Raw genomic sequence first — 19712 nt, 5'->3', positions numbered from 1 at the left:
TCCGGATATGCGTTGTTCAGACTCAGAAAAAAACTATCCAGATATATCCAGATACGGCCCGAATCCCGTTTTAGCCGGATTGGTTTCCCCAGTGTGAACAGGGTCTTAGAGAACTGTCTCTCAGGCACACCTGACTTTTGCTCGTCATTTTTCTCAAATTCTTTGTCATTGCCAAATCCTGTAAATCTATAACTTTGGCTCACTATTACTTCAGGAATCTGCACTTTGCCCCTTTCTTCTGATGCAATTGTGCAAAAATGTGCAGTTTTTATTACATAAGGACACATTTCAAGAAGATGTCTGCCGTGCCTACACATAAAAAATGTCATTACAGGATTTGTTTACTTCATTGTTCGTGCATGTCTGTTGTGTCTCTTGCAGCTGTTACGAGAACTGAAACATCCAAATGTGATCGCCCTCCAGAAGGTGTTCCTGTCCCACAGTGACAGGAAGGTCTGGCTCCTCTTCGACTATGCCGAACATGATCTTTGGGTGAGTCTCTGAATTAAGCACGCTCTGAATTTGCTTTGTATTGACGGTTTACCTGCTGTGAACATCTTTTATCACAAGCTGTCAGTCACAGTTAAGTCACAATCCTTTCTCTGCTTCACAGCACATCATCAAGTTCCACCGCGCCTCCAAAGCCAACAAGAAGCCCATGCAGCTGCCTCGAGGGATGGTGAAGTCTCTCCTGTATCAGATTCTGGATGGGATCCATTACCTCCATGCCAACTGGGTGCTCCACAGGGATCTGGTGAGCAGCTTTATTAGCTCCAGTGCTCTAGTTTCCCTTCACAGAGACACACACCAGCTCCAGCACACACTTTGTTTCCAAAATAGCAACAGCAGTTAGATGCTTTTTACTGAAGAGGAGATTAAAAAAACAAAATGTTGTTGTAGCTGCTTTGTCATTCCACTTGTTGAAGCAATGGATGAGTGGAAGTAATGACGACACAAAAGACAATCTGTTATGAGTTAGCTCAGTAGTGGGACCATAGGCCATAGATATTTGTGCTGCTAAAGCTAATGCTAACACTGACCTGGACTTTATAGGCTCTGTGTTGTAGAGCAGGGAGCTGTCTTTGAGCTTGTCTCACAAGCTTCGTTCACAGAACCGTTCCAGCTACCAGAGCTGGTTTATTTGAGCGCAGGTGTTGTTATGTCTCAAAGTGTGGTGAATTATTATGATTCTGATTGTTTGGAGGAGTGTTATTGTGAAGCCCGAGGAGCAGAACGTCCTGAACTCTGAATGCTGTCCACTCTCGGGCCTGGCTGACACGCCACGTGGTTCCTGTGAGATTCTCCACACCCAGCGTTTCCCACAGAGGGTGATTTTATTCGCTGTAGCTCCGAATCGGACCTGTGACGAGTTTAAATGAGAAGTGTTTGGATATATTTTTGAGTCTCTGTTGTGCCTGTAAGCACACAAACAGCACGGTTGGTAGTGATTCTGTTTTATTATGCGAGTGTTAAACTCTCCGGTGTCCAGTTTTGATGGTTTTGGAACATTTTTTTTTTCTTCACTACACAGCTGAAGTAAATACTTGATTCTGATTGGCCGGTTAGAGCTTATTACTCTCTGTTATTTCTAAGAAAAAAAACCAGTGTTGTTATGTTTAATAGATGCTGATGATGCTGAGGATTCTGATCATTGACCACTTCCACTTTGCTACAGGCAGATAGTGTCAGGGATTGTGCAGGAGGAGGACACAGATGCAGGAACACAGATGCAGTTAAAAGCAAAGCGGGCCAGGAGGGCGTGGAATCCCAGAAATGTAACTTAGCAGGGCAAGGTACGAAAACAAAACAGGATCTTAACACAGCATAGATGAGTACCAGGAGAACACGAGCCGAACTAAGGCTGGCGAGGCCAGGACGTAGAGACAAACCCACAAACATCACATTAGAGAGCTCCAGTGGCGCAATCGGTCAGCGCGCGGTACTTATAAGACAGTGACCTGCAGAGTGATGCCGAGGTTGTGAGTTCAAGCCTCACCTGGAGCAGCAAAGTTTTTTGGGGCAGCAGTGGCACAGTGGTATAGCAGGGTTGTCCAATCCCAACTCCTCCCTTGTTGTGTGTCCTTGGGCAAGACACTTCACCCTAGACCACCCTGTGGCGTGCCTTGGTAGTCATTGTATGACACTGCTTGGCAGCCTCTGGGATTACTAAAGTATCTAAAATAAAATAAAAATAAATAAAGACGAACTAACACCGAGGGGGCAACACAGACTGTATGCACAGGGAGCAGAGAGGACAATGAGACACATTAGGGAGGAGCAGGTGGAGGAGAGGGAAAAAACAAAAAACAAACAAACTACAAAACAAAAGCCCGGGCTCAAACCTGGAGTCCTGACAGATTTTAAGTTGTACATTTTTTTCGGCATGCAGCCAGGGTGGAGTCGAACCGATGTACCCTGCAGTTAGTGGATTCCTACCACCTGAGCCACAGCACTCAATAGATCAATATTTTGTGTAAAATCATTGATTCCTCTGACCAGCAGCCATTTAATTTTCAATTAAACTACAATACCCATCATGCACCTTAAATACACTCAACAAAAATATAAACGCAACACTTTTGTTTTTGCTCCCATGTTTCATGAGATGGACTTGAAGATCTAAACTTCATTCCAGATACACAATATTACCATTCCTCTCAAACATTGTTCACAAATCTGTCTAAATGTGTGATAGTGAGCACTTCTGCTTTGCTGAGATAATCCATCCCACCTCACAGGTGTGCCACATCAAGATGCTGATCTGACATCATGATTAGTGCACAGGTGTACCTCAAACTGCCCACAATAAAAGGCCACCCTGAAATGTGCATTTTGTTTCTGCTTTATTGGCGGTCTGGGGACTCAGAACCAGTCAGTATCTGGTGTGACCACCATTTGCCTCATGCAGTGCAACACATCTTCTTCGCATAGAGTTTATCAGATTGTCTATTGTGGCCTGTGGAATGTTGGTCCACTCCTCTTCAATGGCGGTGCGAAGTTGCTGGATATTAGTGGGAACTGGTGCACGCTGTCGTATACGCCGGTCAAGCACATCCCAAACATGTTCAATGGGTGACATGTCCGGTGAGTATGCTGGCCATGCAAGAACTGGGACATTTTCAGCTTCCAAGAATTGTGTACAGATCCTTGCAACATGGGGCCGTGCATTATCTTGCTGAAACATGAGGTGATGTTCATGGATGTATGGCACAACAATGGGCCTCAGGATCTCATCACGGTATCTCTGTGCATTCAAAATGCCATCAATAAAATGCACCTGTGTTCTTCGTCCATAACAGATGCCTGCCCATACCATGACCCCACCACCACCATGGGCCACTCGATCCACAACATTGACATCAGCAAAGCGCTCACCCACACGACGCCACACACGCTGTCTGCCATCTGCCCTGAACAATGTAAACCGAGATTCATCCGTGAAGAGAACACCTCTCCAACGTGCTAGACGCCATCGAATGTGAGCATTTGCCCACTCAAGTCTGTTACGGCGACGATCTGGAGTCAGGTTAAGACCCCGATGAGGACGACGAGCATGCAGTTGAGCTTCCCTGAGACGGTTTCTGACAGTTTGTGCAGAAATTGTTTGGTTATGCAAACCAATTGTTTCAGCAGCTGTCTGAGTGGCTGGTCTCAGACGATCTCGGAGGTGAACCTGCTGGATGTGGAGGTCCTGGGCTGGTGTGGTTACTCGTGGTCTGCGGTTGTGAGGCCGGTTGGATGTACTGCCATATTCTCTGAAACGCCTTTGGAGACGGCTTATGGTGGAGAAATGAACATTCAATGCACGAGCAACAGATCTGGTTGACATTCCTGCTGTCAGCATGCCAATTGCACGCTCCCTCAATGCTTGTGGCATCTGTGGCATTTTGCTGTGAGACAAAACTGCACATTTCAGGGTGGCCTTTTATTGTGGGCAGTTTGAGGTACACCTGTGCACTAATCATGATGTCAGATCAGCATCTTGATGTGGCACACCTGTGAGGTGGGATGGATTATCTCAGCAAAGCAGAAGTGCTCACTATCACACATTTAGACAGATTTGTGAACAATATTTGAGAGGAATGGTAATATTGTGTATCTGGAATGAAGTTTAGATCTTCAAGTCCATCTCATGAAACATGGGAGCAAAAACAAAAGTGTTGCGTTTATATTTTTGTTGAGTGTACATACAGCCCGGGGTTACATTATTAGGAGTGCTGAATTAATGTGTGCAGATTCTTGGAAAACAGATCCGGACTCATTTCCTTCCATCTCTGACTGTAAACCCCCCCAGAGTCCATCTGTGTGTGTGTGGTTCTCCGTGTGGTTCTCCTCCTCTACAGCATCTGCTGTCACTCCTCATGAGAAGCATTTGTTCAAAATACAGCAGCATCTTTGATTTGATTACTGCCATCGCTGCTCTGACGTCAGGCGGCTCGGACCGAGGCTATTTCCAGATCCTGCTCAGCCGGGAGTGAATGGAGGAGATTATGAGTGAAAGTTAGCTAAGCTGCTGGTCGTGGAGGAGTTCATATGTCAGAGGGCAGGACGGTCACGCAGGTCAGCCGCCTGTCTGTCTGTCTGTCTGTCTTCTTTGAGTCGGGTCTTATGCAACCCCTGGATGACTGGACATCATATTATGTAAACCTGCATGGATCAGGGATCAGTCTGACTGGGAGCAACCCAGCATGGGGATGTGGATGGGGGGGGTGGATGTTCAGTGGTTAAAAAGCGCCAGTGTCAGCGGATTGATTAAAAACATGCTGACTCTCAGCTTCAAATCATGAGTCAGACAAGACATTCGTAGAAAATGAAATCAGAACGTGACATCAGCAAATGCTTAGACTGCACAATTTAATATCACACGCTCTCAAGAACATTTGACGCTGCTCATTAGTTTTCTTTTTTTGTCACCGAATTTGAGATGTTCTGACAGTGAAAGTATGGTGAACTCCACCCTTATGTAGCTGTCAGATGGCAGCACGTCCTCCACAAATGAAAAGTAAAAAATAATGTGATGCTCTACATCAAATATAAAACCTGGCTTCGCCTGTAAGCTCAGGTTTTTGGAATCAAACCTGAATTAACACCGTTCTGTGCAACAACCGTCAGTGGCTATGACTAAGAGCTGCGACCGACAGACTGCTGCAGTGTGAACACCTCCATCCTCCATCACTGCTGTCGAAAAAATCCACTGACACACACTGTCAGCGTGGCTTTGAACAGTCCTAGAAGCTCAGAGCTCAGCTCGGTGCGGCGCTCTTTAAAACATGGCTGCCAGTTCATGTCGGTCTGCTGTTTCTCTCCACGGCAGCTGACAGAAAAACCTCCACAGAGGGCGGAGATGTCAGCGTTAACATGATGAATTCTTCATGTAGATTAAAATGAGTCCGGTAATAAGGGTGGAGGTGGGTGGGTGGGTGGGGGGTGTGTACATTCTCCCACAGTGGCTGTGTGAGTGTTTTTCTCCCCTGAAGGTCGCGCCGCTCTTATCTTTGCACCAACACTTCCGACCCTGCACAGCTATTTTCACTGCAGCCAGACGAAACCCTCGTCGGACTGTCTGCACTGATGTATTACAGTCCGCCTGTTCGCCAGGGCTTCCTGCCATTGTGGCTCACAGGTCCGTCCAAACTCTCACTTGTGTAATGGGTTCTTTTTGGCCCTTGTTGTCAGTCGGATTTATCATCTTTTGTGCGTGTGTAAAAACACATGGACGCAGAGGTCCCAAGGCCTTTGAACTGCGTTAAAAGTTCTAATGAAACTCCCGATTAATGCTGTTGATGAAGGTTGGAGGATGGTTGATTTGCTAACGTGCGTTAACAACATCCTTCATGCCTGCAGCACCTCTTCTTCTGCTCTTACGTAACTGTGTGTAGCATGCTGTGTGTGCCAGGAATCAGGCATGTGCTTTGCATTGCACCACTGCAGCAGTGTCCCACCCCCCACATTCACTCGCCCTGCCACTCCTCTGCTCATTTTTCTTTTCCTCTGTTGCACCCACCACAGCCTGCCTCTCTCCATCCATCACCACCTCCCCCTCCAGTTATGTAAGAGCTTCCAGCTAACGTCGAGCCCCCCCCCCTGCTGCCCCACACTGAGTCAAGATGCTGACTCTGCAGCTCTGCAGCCACCTCAGAGCAGTGACCAGTGTGTGCTTTACATGTGATGAGGATTTGGCTGAATGGGTTTTCCATGTATGAGCTGCTGCACTAACAGGACAGTTGTCCTGCAACACTCCCCTTGTCCTCTGCTGTTGAAGGTTTTATGGGAGGAGGAACTTGCCTTGCCTCATGTCAAACACCAATATCAGTACGAGGATTCAGATTTGTATTTAAAGAAACAGGTCCACAATCAGCTGCAGACCTTTAGTTTGATGTGTGCAAGCTTGCACTTGTGTGCCTTCATAAGAGCCCAGCCTCTGTGTTCATGTTAAGAACGCCTCACATTCCTGTGATGGTACTGATTTGCTTCCACGCCACACAAAACCCAGACCAAAACCAGACTTTTTTAAGTTTGTTATGATCTGTTTAGGTCCAGTTCATAAACCCAGAAACAGAGCTGGTGTGACTCACACCAACACACGCTGCATACTAGTCATACTGCACGAATATAAACTCGAAGGGAAGCTCAGGAGCTTCTCAACCGAAAACCTGTTGTTTGTGTTGACAGTTCAGAGTGACAGCGTGCAGCTGCTGTCCAAGATACGGCACAAAGCCACAGGTCAGCGTGAACCTTTAGGCTCAGTGGATGGAGAGGAGAGGTGACCTCCTCCAGTCTGCAGAGCTTCACATCTGCATCTCAGCATTCTGGCTGAACTTTCACATTCAATTTGTACATCCTGAATAATGTTTATTTCAGTGAGGGAACACAGATCAGAATGGAAAAGAACTGCTTTACTTCCTCTTTCCAAACCCTGTTTGGCAGCTTTATGTTGATGATTTATGCAAAAGAGATATAAAACCAGAGTTAGTTTCAACATGTATCACACAGTATTTCTTCATTAATGCATTAGGAGTGCCGTTCTGCTGCCTGAATCATTGACCTGACCACTCACACACACATGTGGATAGTTTTGTGACCACAGAAACATTGAGCTGACACTAATACCCCGTTCACACTGGGGAAATAAATCTGGCTAAAGCGGGATTAGGGTCGCATCCAGATGTATCCAGATGTTTTTTGTGAACACCTCGAATCCGGCAGTATCCAGTTTGATTTCAATCCGGCTAGATCCACCTACGAGAGGTAGATCTAGCCGATTGGCTCAAATGTGGCTCAGGTGTTAACGCAAATGTGACGAGCGAATCCGGCTAGTGACGCGATACTTCCGGTTAGCGACATGCTACTTCCGGTTAGCGATGTGCTACTTGCGGTTCACAGGGCGCGACACGGGACAAAAAAACGCACGACGCATGCGCACACGCAGTCCTGAACGGTCTCTGTATATTACGAGGCGCCACCTAGTGGTTTGGAGGACCGCAAACAAGCCGGATTAAGTCAGATTGAGTGCGGACATGCTTGTGTGATAGTCAGATTTGAAAATAGGTCTGAATCCAGCTTAAAGACTATCCAGATACAATCCTACTCTAGCTGGAATGACTTTCTCCAGTGTGAACGGGGCCTAAGTGTTCTGCTCTTTGTCTTCAGGTTTCTGGGTCGCATCTGTAGACGAAACAAGGCCGTGCCAGACCATATAGGCAGCGCTTCTTTACCTTGAACACTCGGTTGTTGATGGCGATGACCTTTTGCTTTTTTCTTTTTTTTTTACCCAGCTGTTGTGTAAGTGTGCCACAGGCTCCTGAACATGGCCTACTTCCTGAGAGAAGGATGTAGATGGTTTTTATAAAGAAGGCCGTGTCCCTGAGGATTCAGCGGCCCTCAGTGGGATGGAGAGAGTGTTTGTTTTCCCTCAGCTGCTGATATGAGACTAACCAACTGTAACTGATTAGAGTCAGACGATGAGTTCAAGAGGAAGTCTGGATTTTAGGGCATGAAGAACAAGCTGTTGATGGGGGGGGGGTGTTTAGATCAGGAACAGTTTTCCTCGTTCTTATTCTTCTGTATGACACTGACACTCACTCGGGTCCTTTAAGGCGTAATGACTGTTTTTCAAACACGGCAGAATGAATGAATGGATGGATGAATGTGATCATTTTAATTCAGTTAGGCCTTTTTTTAGAATTTGAAAGCGGAGCTGCTGAGCCTGGACCACTCAGGCCTTTTTTAAGAGAGACGCCTGTCTTTGTCTTTGTGTTTGCCGATCACAGCGTGTCGTGTTGTGGGCGTGAATAATAGACCTCATTATTAGTGCTGTTTCTATAGCAACAAGACGTGGAGCCAGAGGGCAGACTGTTTGACAACAAGCAGACATTGTATCCTGCTGTATGAGAAGGAAACTGTAAAAACATGGGCAGAGATTCTTATTATTTTTTTTATACACCTTTTTTTTTAATATCCCAGAGTGATTAAATGAACACAAACACACTGTTTGTGGTCACAGAAGTGTCATTTGTGTCCTTGTTGCCCTCCCTGTGACCTCTGTGTAACGTCTAAACTCTAACATACTTTTTTCTTGGTTTGCTCGTGTGAATTGTTGTACCCAGCTTTGAAGATGTGTGACTGCTGTTAGCATCTACTGCGTGTTTGTCTGATTCCTTGCTCTTCTTGTTGTGGCTTTAATGAGGAATTTGTGGTTTAAAAACACATGATGAAGGTTGATAACTTTGACACCTGGAGTGAGAGCAACCACCTACTGCTCAATGTGACAAAGACAAAGCTAAAACTAGTGGTGGATCTGAGGAGGACAACGGCCCCAGTGACCCCTACCAGCATCAAAGGGGTCAGTGTGGAGGTGGTGGAGGAGTACAAATACCTGGGAATGTACTTGGACCACAAACTGGACTGGAGGTGGAAAAACATGGACACTGTTTACAGGAAGGGCCAGAGTCGCCTCTACTTTCTGAGGCAGCTGAGGTCCTTCAACATCTGCAGGACGATGCTGAGGATGTCCTCTGAGTCTGTGGAGCCATCACGTATGCTGGTGTCTGCTGGGGCAGCAGCCTGAGGGTGAGGGACATAAACAGACTCAACAGAACCATCAGGAAGGGCGGCCATGTTGTGTGAGAGGACCTGGACTCTCTGACAGAGGTGTGTGAGAGGAGGACGTGGTCCAAAATAAAGACAGTACTGGACTGTCCCTCTCACCCGCTCCACACTGTGCTGACCAGCTACAGGAGCTCGTTCAGCAACAGACTCCGACTCCCATGATGCACCACTGAGAGACACAGGTCATTCCAAGTCATTCCTGCCTGTCTCAATCAAACTACTGAACTCTGAACTCTACTGTGTAAAGGTTTTTATACAGTAGTAAATATGTTCTTTAGATACAACTCAGGGATTTAAATACTATCTAGGTATTTAGATATTTATTCTATATTTCAATTTATCTTAGGTTTTTCTCCTCATGCTGCTGCTGTTCATACACCTGTTCAGCTCTATATGGTTTGTGTTACATGTTAATATGTGTGTGCTTCTGTGTCCTACAGAAACCAGCTAACATCCTGGTGATGGGTGAAGGTCCTGAACGAGGAAGGGTTAAAATCGGTAAGTAGTTTTTTTTATTTTTTAATTGCCTTCCTGATGCAGATTTAGAAGTTATACATGTTGTCGATGCTATTATCATCATGGTGACGGCAGATCAATGAGGCTTTTGACTTGTCTGAGCGTCCGGTAGCTGCAGCGTTTAGCCTCTGAGAGATCAGCAGGGGAGCTCAGACCATCGTCGTTACATAAGCCAGCTGGCCAGAGGACTGTTGAAGGGTAACGCTGCAGTGCTGGAGTCTATTTTTGAACTGTGTGCTCCCAGTAATAGTGCGACAGTATTGTTCCAGTGCAGCCAGGACAGGACTGAGCAGGGCCGAGTTTATTTACTCACCTGCTCTCCATAAAGCAGCGCAGCTGTCAAGGTTCTTTCGGCAGTTTGATTGCCATTGCTAGGCAATCAAACTATTGTTCTTCACCCTCTTTCTTCTTCTTCTTCTTCTTCTTCTTCTTGTTCTTCTTTTTATTTCTTCTTCTTCCGTACGTTTTTTGGCGCAGCGTATCTTCAGCTTACATTGACCATTTTCAGCCATTCAGCTATCAAAATGTTCATCTCACAGAGGACATTCCAGGTCAACTTCAACTTCTTTCTTTTCAAAAAATTATAGTTTTCAAATATTAAGCAATTTCGGTGTCATTTTTAACATGGGAGTCTATGAGAGAGCCCTTCAACGAGGGTCATCTGCCAGATGTATACAGTATCTAAAAAAAATAAATAAATAAATAAAATAAAATGTATCTCCTCCTACAAATTTCAAGCTACAGACTCCAGTTTAGTCTTAAAACGCTCATTAGATCCTGCTCTATCAAACTTGTATTCAGAATTTTCTAATTTTGAATCGTTTCCGCACGCCAGGCTCTCAAAGTTGGAGTGGTTTTTGAGGTCTCCTCTGCTGTTACCATGGTGACAGGCTGACACACAGAGGCATACAAAGCTCTGAATTGCTCTGATTCTCCAGCAATTCAGAGCAATCCTTCACATCAGCGTTCAAAGCAACGCTTCAGCTGCAGCAATCAAACTTGCATTTTCTTCAGGAAATGCCCTTTTCTAGTTCCTATATATATCTGAGTGTGGTATTATTCCATACGTCACACAAAAACATGTATTCACCGACTGAAAGACAGAAGTTAGCGTAGCTAGCTTGAATCCAGAGATTCGGTTTGTTTGCTTCTTTCAGGTTCCTCCAGCTGTAGCCTCACTGATTAACATACACAACACATAAATCCAGACACAATATGTGGAAATAAATGAAGACATATTACAAAAAGAAACAAAAAAAATGTGCAAGTATGGAGACACTTGTCCTCCAAAAGTTGCAAGATAAGAGAAACTTACTTTATTATCATCACTTTTCCTCTTTAATCTGCTCTTACAGATCGTCTTGTGCGAGACACTCAGGATAATATCTGAGTTTTACCCCTGAGCAGGGACATCGTAACATGTGAGGCGGCCCGTGGCTCTGACAGCAGCCTTGATGATTCCATCCCTATCGCTCTCTGATAAACGCCTTTTGTTTGCTATCTCTTTCTCACACGCCTTTCTGTAGCTGACATGGGTTTCGCCAGACTCTTCAACTCTCCCCTCAAGCCCTTGGCAGATCTTGACCCCGTGGTCGTGACCTTCTGGTACAGGGCCCCTGAGCTGCTGCTGGGAGCCCGGCATTACACCAAAGCTATCGGTGAGTCGCACGCACGACCCGGAAACATTAAACTCACGGCTTAAGATTCGTCTTTTCATCAGACTGTGGTCCACGAAGACTCATACACACACATGTGTGTGTGTACATTTCTCAGACATTTGGGCCATTGGCTGCATCTTTGCGGAGCTGCTAACATCGGAGCCCATCTTCCACTGTCGCCAGGAAGACATCAAGACCAGTAACCCCTTCCACCACGACCAGCTGGACAGGATATTCAGCGTCATGGGTTTCCCCGCAGGTCCATACACACACACACACACACACAGCTGCTGTGTTTACTGACTGTTTTCTGGAATATAATTTAACCCTTGGATGTGCGTCTCCACAGATAAAGACTGGGAAGACATCAGGAAGATGCCGGAGTACCCCACCCTGCAGAAGGACTTCAGGAGGACGACGTGAGTGGACGCTGGGAGGATGTGGCTGTGATCAGGAGCTCAGTTATCATTGTGTTTTCTCACTCAACAGGTATGCAAACAGCAGCTTAATCAAATACATGGAGAAGCATAAAGTCAAACCAGACAGCAAGGTCTTCCTGTTGGTGAGTGCTCACCGCTGTTCCTGCACGCTGTGCAGCATGTAGGAGTTTTAGTGACTTTCTTTCCCATCATTTCATTCAGCTCCAGAAGCTCCTCACCATGGACCCCACCAAAAGAATCACATCAGAGCAGTCGCTGCAGGATCCATACTTCCTGGAGGACCCGCTCCCAACCACAGAGTGAGCAAACTTTTTACACACGAATCTTTCCTTTGTCTTGATTCAGCCAGAAAAACACAAGGCAGCAGTGATTTATCTGTCTCTGAGTACGAGGGGCTTTTCATCACACCTTCCTGTTTTTGATGCTGTGAGATCCTGTGCTGCAGCGTGATCTTATCGGCTTGTCTTTCAGCGTGTTCGCTGGGTGTCAGATCCCCTACCCGAAGCGAGAGTTTCTCAATGAGGATGAGCCGGAGGAGAAGGCAGACAAGGTAATGAAACCAGAGGGCGGGGCGGAGCGGGTGTGACTGCATCTAACCATCACAGAGTCCATGGATGCTGTGGAAAAGACGTTTTATATCACCTGAGCTGTCTTTCAGAGCTCATCTTTATTTTTTTTACAGTTCATTCTTATAAAAAAACTGAAATTTAGCTTGGATTTGTTGTTTTGTTTTGACATATCGGACATATGAAGAACTATTTCTGACCAACAGCCATGTGGCTGTGGACATCTTTCTCTTTCGTTTTCATACTGATATATTGTTACGAGTTCTTAGAAATCTGCAGCCCGTTAGAAAACACACACACACCCCCCCCTCTCATTAAAGTTATTTTTACAGTGTAATGAATCACCACAGGGATTCAGCTGTGTGACTTTGCCAGAGGCAGGGACACACTGTCCACATCCCCACAGTGCAAGTGCAGCATGGAGGGTGACCTCTATACGTCCACCGGTGGTCCCTACACCCCACCCCACCCACCACCCACTGCTTTACACGCAGCTGTAAAAGCAGGGAGCCCCTGTGTGGTGGTAAAATAAAACACAGCACTGCTGAGCAGCACAGGCTCCTGGTGAACATCAGCAGCTGCTGCTGCTGCCTAGAGAGCAGCGGAGTGATCTGACAGAGGGCGGAGCAGAAGAATGATAAACGCCCTCGTCACATGGCTGTAGGGGGACACAGATTCTGCAGCTGAACACTCTAAACCGTTCATGTAGCACAGACTGCATTTCACAGGTTCAGGTCCTCAGAATTCAGAGCTCGTGTTTGGCTGAATTTGAATGAAAGTGGGTCACAGAGAGGAGAAAAAGGCCTGCAGCTCCAAACAGAGCCGACGAGCACAGAACACAAAGTGTCAGCTCCTCACACACACACACACACACGTTTCAGCCACGGTAACCCTCCCCTCAGCCAGCCCTTTTCCTTTGTTAAGCCCTTGCGTCCTTTTCTGCAGAACCAGACTCAGCAGCACCAGCAGACCGCAGGCCAGACTCAGGCCCAGAACCAGCAGCAGACGACGGCCCAGCAGGCCCCGTCCCAGCAGAGCTCAGCTCAAACGAACGGCACCACAGGAGCCACAGGGGCCGGCGGCGGCGGGGGTTTGCAGCACGGACAGGACCAGGGGCCCCCTAACAAGAAACCTCGGATTGGGCCCTCTGGGGCCTCCTCTGGCACGGGGGTGCTGCAGTCAGAGTACCAGGTCAGTAGATTTATGACTTAATGGCTTCATTTTCAGCGTTTGTTATTTTCTGTAGCCTTCGGCCTCCTTAATCCTGATACTGTGAGAGTAGAAGCCTGCATCCTGACCTGGTGATATTATCATGGCACCTTGAAAGACCCTTTAAACACACACACACACACTTACACACCAGGCAACACCAGCCTGTTGGTTAGCTGATAAGAGCGGCACATTCCTCACGGCCCTGCTGACACAGCTGATAGGCCGAGGTGCCTGTGAGCTGTTGTTTTCTGCTCAGGCGTCCGTCGCGTCGCCGGCTCGGCTCTAATCACAGAGGAGGGATTTCTGAGGGGTGAAGAGAGTGTGAGGAAGAAAGCTAAGAATCTGCCAGCAGTCATCATGCGCTAACCTCTGCAGACCTCAGCATGTGAGTGCAGAGCCATCCCAAGTGAGGCAGAGGTGACTGCCTTGACCTCTCCTGCTGCCCCCCCCCCCCTAATCTGCTGCAAGGCCACATGTAGGCGACACTATCAGGCGTGCGTATATATCACCTATGGATATTTATAGCGCTAAAGCTGTGTGTGTGTGAGACAGCTGGTGGCTGCCCGGCCTCAGCAGATGTATAAATAAACCAGTGGAGTGGACTGACAGAGCAGGACCGTGGCTAACGGCCTGTCAGCGTCCTACTTTTCCCCTCATTGATCCAGATCTCTATATATCCCACCATGCACCACTCTTCGATCATTTGCCTAAACAGCAGCAGGGTCGCGCATGTGACCCGGACCCTGCGGTGTAGACACACTCAGCCGGATCAGCAGGATTAGCTTCTCGGCACGAGTTTGTATAAATGTGAGTTTCTCCCAGGTGATTAAACAAATCTATGAACTGATACCTAATCAATAACTGTGGGAGCAGCATCTTTTTAATGAGGGGCCATGTTGATAGGACGACACAGACCACAGGGCTGTGATTGGTTGGCTCGGTGCCAGCGTACTCCTTCATTTCTGCTCCTGTGCCGCCATTTTTAAAAACTTGTTGACTGTGGATGTGATTATGGTTATGGTGGTCACGGCTACATCACATCATCTGCCTTGGAGAATATATATATATTCTTATATATATATATATATATATAAGAACACTTATATTTATATTTATTTTTTCATTGCGGTTACACTCCTGGTCAGCAGGGGGCGCCTCAGTCACTTCTTTACAGTGTTTCTGCTGCTCCTCTACACACAGCCTGTTATTAACCCTTCCCTCTCTCTCTCTCTCTCTCTCTCTCTCTCTCTCTTTTTCCATTAGCACTCCGGCTCCCGCCTTGGTTACCAAAGCAACGTACAAGGTTCCACTCAGCCCCAGAGCACCATGGGATACACGTCATCATCACAGCAGAGCTCCCAGTACTCCCACCAAACCCACCGTTACTGAGGCCGTCCTTCCCTCCTGAGCCAGCAAGAGGAGTCCTCCTCCTCCTCCTCCCCCTTCTCATCTCATCCCTGGTCAGACCTCCCCCCTGTCCCCCATCCTCCCCACCCATCCATTTACATCATTCCTACCTGCCCTCACCCTTTGACCTTTGACCTTTGACGGCACTGCAACATGAAGGCAAACAACCATAGGAACCAAAAAAAAAAAAATATGAAAACAAGTCCGGCCTGGCCGGGCTGGTTGAAGATGTAAGATAGACGTGAAAGGCGTCACACAGACTCAGAACCACGGCACTTACAGACACAACGTTCCTCTCGAGGAAGAATCGCAGCTCTGTTCATATGTATATTATATATAGCACCTTTTTCTATTTGAGTTTTTTCTCTTGCTTGTTTGCTAGACTTTTCAAGGTTACCTGGATAGTTGATGTCAATATAAATATTGTTACAGGACTGGATGGAAACACAGGAGGAAGAGCCCTTTACTGTCTCTGGATAATCAGAACAAACGGAAAAGTCGGAGCTAACCCGTCCTTTTAACCGTTTCTACACAGAACACTCATCAGCTGCTCGGCTGATGCGATCGCAGGGAAATATTACAGGCGCAGTTTAATCTTGTTATGATACGATTTCTACATGAAGATTGGGATTTTAAAGCTTCTGATCACTCCTCCACTTTTAGAAAAAACTTCTGACAGACGAGCTTCGTTCCCCCTGACGACGGCAGGAGGTCGGATGCCTCTCTTGTTTGTGGGTGAGCGCTCTGCTCTGACACCCATCGTATCGTGGACCCTCCAAACCTTCAACGTGCGCATAAACGTACAAGGGCAGCTAACAGTACGACCCCCTCACACCCCGACATGATGATCCTCCAGACTGTTACTGCCTGATGTCAGATTGTTTTGGGTTTTTTTAAGGGTTAATTTTTATTTTTGTTGCCCCGTGTGTGTGTGTGTGTGTGTGTGTGTGTGTATACAGTATGTTTTTTATGCATGTTGTTTGTCCTTTTACTAGAACTGCACTGAGCGCTGAACCGAAGATGCAAAGAGCTGGAACAAAAATGGGGGCGGGGTCTCCGAGATGCTCAACATGTCCACCCCTCTCCAGCCAATCACAGAGCAGGTGTGAGGCAGAGACAGGGACACATTCAAAGGCAGCGGGTGTGTTCTTTAATACTTTCTATACACTATATCAACCTCCCTTTATTTCTTGTTGAGTTCAAAAAACAACATTTACATCACACTCATCCGTGTATCCACCTTTAGCCATTAGCTTAGCTTAATTTAGCTTAGCTTAGCTTAGCTAAAGACTGTAAACAGGGGAACACAGAATGCTGTTATTCACATTATTGTTCAGATAACATTGATATTACTCGTGTGAAGCTATCATTTCAAGCTTGTTAGCTCTTAGCTTAGCCTGATGACTGGAAACAGTGGAACAGACATGTTGTTATTCCCTAAGCTAAACGAGAAGATTGATATCACTCACGTCTGTATCCATAACGCTACATAGTTAGCTTAGCTTAATACCAAAAATAGTAGAAATCAAAAATATGATTATCCACTTTTTGTATAGTTTAAGTTTGATATCACTCTGTATATGTAGTAAAAAACGATTAGCTTAGCTTAGCCTCGGTGTGTAAGGCGTTAGATAAGAAAGGGGATGAGAAGATTGATGCCAGTCTGTAGTATAAAGCTACCACCTGTTGCTAGGTAGCTTAGCTTTGCTAAATACTGTAAACAGTAAGAATCAGAAACATTATTTTCCATTTTATCATTTGGTTTTAAATGAGAAGACTGGTTCAACCCTGTATTTGTAGTGTGAAGCTATCACCTGTAGCTAGTTAGCTTAGCTTGGCTAAAGACTGTCAGCTTATCTTAGCCTGAGTACAGAAATATCTAGCCTGCATCAGAAACTATTAGCGCACCTGAAGCTTGTAAATCTATGGCAAATTTACACTTAGCTATAAGCTAAGAAGCTACGACACGCCTTTTGCTATTGTTTCCAGTATTTGTGCTAAGCTAAGCTAGTATGATTTTACAATTTCCAGCAAATGATCTCAAAACAATTTTTTACACCACATGATGTAATATAAACAACAAGCAAATCCACTTTCCACTTCCTGACAGCATCACAGCTTGGTCACATGACCACACGTTAAAGAACACACCTGGTGGCGTGACTGTAGATCTGACTGTGTCTGAGCCTGACCTGTGTTTGTATTGATGAATGAGCTACAGTGTGATTAGGAAACACTGACACCTTGTGGCTGGAAGCGATAACTGGACCTCTGTCATTAGTGATGACGTCATTATTATTATTATTATTATTATACAAATGTTGTTGGAAGTGTTACAAACATTATTTTACCACAACATGCAAGACATGAGTATAAAAAAATGACCATATAGATACTAGAATATTATTTTTCTGGATGCTGAGAGTACGATGAGGTTCGATCCCGGCAGCAGCAGCAGCAGCAGCCAGGTTGGTTACCTAGAGTCAGTGTTTTGGGTTTTGAGGTCCTGTAACCAGACTTTGAGGGTCTGTAACCGGCGATTTGAGGTCACTTCAGTTCAAACTGTAGTAGTTCTGCAAAAAAATCAATTCCAAACATGCAATTGGAAGGATTCATGTTTTTTTAGGGTTTTTTTTAACCAAAAAAAACTTTTTTTTTAAAATTATTTAACAAAGAAAAGCATGTTGAAAGCAGACATCTTTGGCTTGACAGATTGGATGTTTTCAACATATTCACACACAGTTAGCATTACTTTAGCATCCACTGCTGCGTCTCGATTCACCCTCTTCTGCTGCCTACGCTGACTTGTAGTCCACTGTTGGTACCTGACAGCAACATTCGACCGGCTGATCCACCGAGCTAGCTGACGCTAGCTGCTGCATACTGCAGTGCCAAATCACCAGAGTGCTGATGAACATACAGATCTGACAACAAGGATCGTGGTGCTAAGTAAGAAACGTGTTGTACCTTCCATGGCCGCTGTGACCGTGGTCAGTCGTTCCTGTCGGTGTGAAGTCAGCGCACCGCCAAAGGTCCTCAGTGTGTGCTGCAGGTGTAGGTGCAGAAGGAGGTGCTTTCAGACACACAGCTGTCCTGGCCTCACATGAACATCTGGACTCATCATCATCATCATCATCATCATGTCCCGTCCATAGAAAGACATTGATGCAGTGATGGAGGCGTAAAGCGGTTCATGTTGTTGTTGATGTTGTTGTTGTTGGGAGGTGTGTGTGTGTGTGGGTGGGTGGGTGGGTGGGGGGTTCAGTCATACATAACAGGGGCGATCCAAACCAGCAGCTATTCACAGGTTTGCTCCTCCTGTCAGTGTAGACACAGAGGCTCCGGTCACAGACTGTCAGATTCTCCTATGCAAAGACCCCCAGACCAGAGCTCTGACCCGTGCTCAGGCCGTGCAGTGGAAGGTTATTATGATGCTTTGATGGCTGACGTGTAATATTGAAGACAGTAGATGGCGCTCTCTCTCTCTCTCTCTCCCACAGCATTTTAAATGTACTCTAAATGAACTATTGTACAGAAAAGCATATATATATATATATATATATATATATATATAGTATACAATCATATTTATTGTCTCCATCAATAAGAACCCATACATCCTTCGAGCTCTCCTCTGCCTTAACTACAGCAGCTGTAGAAAGGGACCTCGGTCAGAGTTCAGCTACCTGCTCTCTCTTGACGCCTGCTCCATGAATGTTGGTATTTCCGCCTGGATGTACAGTACAGTGAAGGCGACGCCGCGGCTGCTCGTCACGCAGATACTCCACAGTGTTACAGGATCCATCGTCTGTGTGGCCGGTGCCTTTTTTTTAAGTTTAGTTTTGACATCACGGGATTCGTTTCTTTCTTTCTTTCTTCTTCTTTGCCTCATTATTATGTAGCATCACACAGCGTGGGAGGTCAGACACGTCTGAGTTCAGCTCCACAGACGGCTCCTGCTTCCTGATATCACATGACTGATGTTTGAAATGCTGTACATAAAAAAAAAAAACACACATTTTAAGAATTTCTCATCGAGGTATTGATACAATAACTGTCTTTTAATGCACTGTTGTTGCTCAGATATTTAGTGGTAAATAAAACAAGAAGTATTTAATGTTTTTTTAATGTCTCGCTTTAGACACTAAAGCTCCTGCAGACGCTCCTGTGTGTAGATACAGACAGACACACGTGGTCAGTACACACCTAGGGCCGCTCTCTCCTCTCACACCTCCTCCCTTCCTTCCTCCCTACCTTCCCTCCTTCCCTCCCTCCTTCCTTTTTTATAGTATTTGCATGTGCCTGTCTTCTTTCCAGTGGAGAACATAAGACACTTGGTGTGTCAACATTTTGTACAGACGGACGGACACACGCTCCACCTGCAAAGCCCAGCTTCTGTGATGCCTTCAGGGCCCGTCGTGCCATTTTAAATTGCAGCGTTTTTTAATTGTTTTTTTTTTTTAAATGTTTTTGAGCTCTCAGTGAGAAGACTTTGCAGTTTGGGGCGTGTGTCCACTCTTCTATCTTTTACTGTGCGTGTGCGCATGCGTGCACATGAGTTTGAAATATACATACGGCCTAAATGTATTGTCTTTTAATAGCGTTTATAGATAAGGCAGCAATAGCTCAGCGCAGGAAAATGAGAAAAAAAAATCAACATTTATTTAGCTGCTTTTAGCAAAACACAACTTTCACTGTACAGATGACTGTTAATGAGAAAAATCCATGTATATTTATTTTATATCCTCTATTATAATAAAAACAAACCTCTTTTGTCTCAATCGGACTGATTTGGACGGGAGTTT

The 19712-nt window shown here is 45.8% G+C and overlaps 1 protein-coding gene and 1 non-coding gene across 3 annotated transcripts in view; both read left to right on the top strand.

Moving 5' to 3' along the window:
• Window positions 1-18514, top strand: part of cdk19 (cyclin dependent kinase 19) — a 38943-nt gene extending 20429 nt beyond the window's left edge. For both annotated transcript variants that reach the window (XM_028397438.1, XM_028397437.1), the window contains exons 3-13: window positions 382-492; window positions 614-754; window positions 9549-9606; window positions 11151-11282; window positions 11398-11541; window positions 11632-11701; window positions 11772-11844; window positions 11924-12021; window positions 12194-12272; window positions 13234-13479; window positions 14764-18514. In XM_028397438.1, coding sequence (XP_028253239.1) covers window positions 382-492; window positions 614-754; window positions 9549-9606; window positions 11151-11282; window positions 11398-11541; window positions 11632-11701; window positions 11772-11844; window positions 11924-12021; window positions 12194-12272; window positions 13234-13479; window positions 14764-14889 — 1278 coding nt within the window. In that variant the 3' untranslated portion in view covers window positions 14890-18514. The remainder of the gene's footprint in view (window positions 1-381; window positions 493-613; window positions 755-9548; window positions 9607-11150; window positions 11283-11397; window positions 11542-11631; window positions 11702-11771; window positions 11845-11923; window positions 12022-12193; window positions 12273-13233; window positions 13480-14763) is intronic.
• trnai-uau (transfer RNA isoleucine (anticodon UAU)) lies at window positions 1911-2004 on the top strand. Its single transcript has 2 exons — window positions 1911-1948; window positions 1969-2004. It is a non-coding gene; the product is annotated as a tRNA-Ile (tRNA).
• Window positions 18515-19712: the final 1198 nt, after the last annotated feature.

The sequence above is a fragment of the Parambassis ranga genome, chromosome 24 (assembly GCF_900634625.1).
Source record: "Parambassis ranga chromosome 24, fParRan2.1, whole genome shotgun sequence".
Lineage (NCBI taxonomy): Eukaryota > Metazoa > Chordata > Actinopteri > Ambassidae > Parambassis > Parambassis ranga.
The sequence above is the reverse complement of the archived record's forward strand: the minus strand, read 5'-3'. Positions and strand labels throughout refer to the sequence as shown.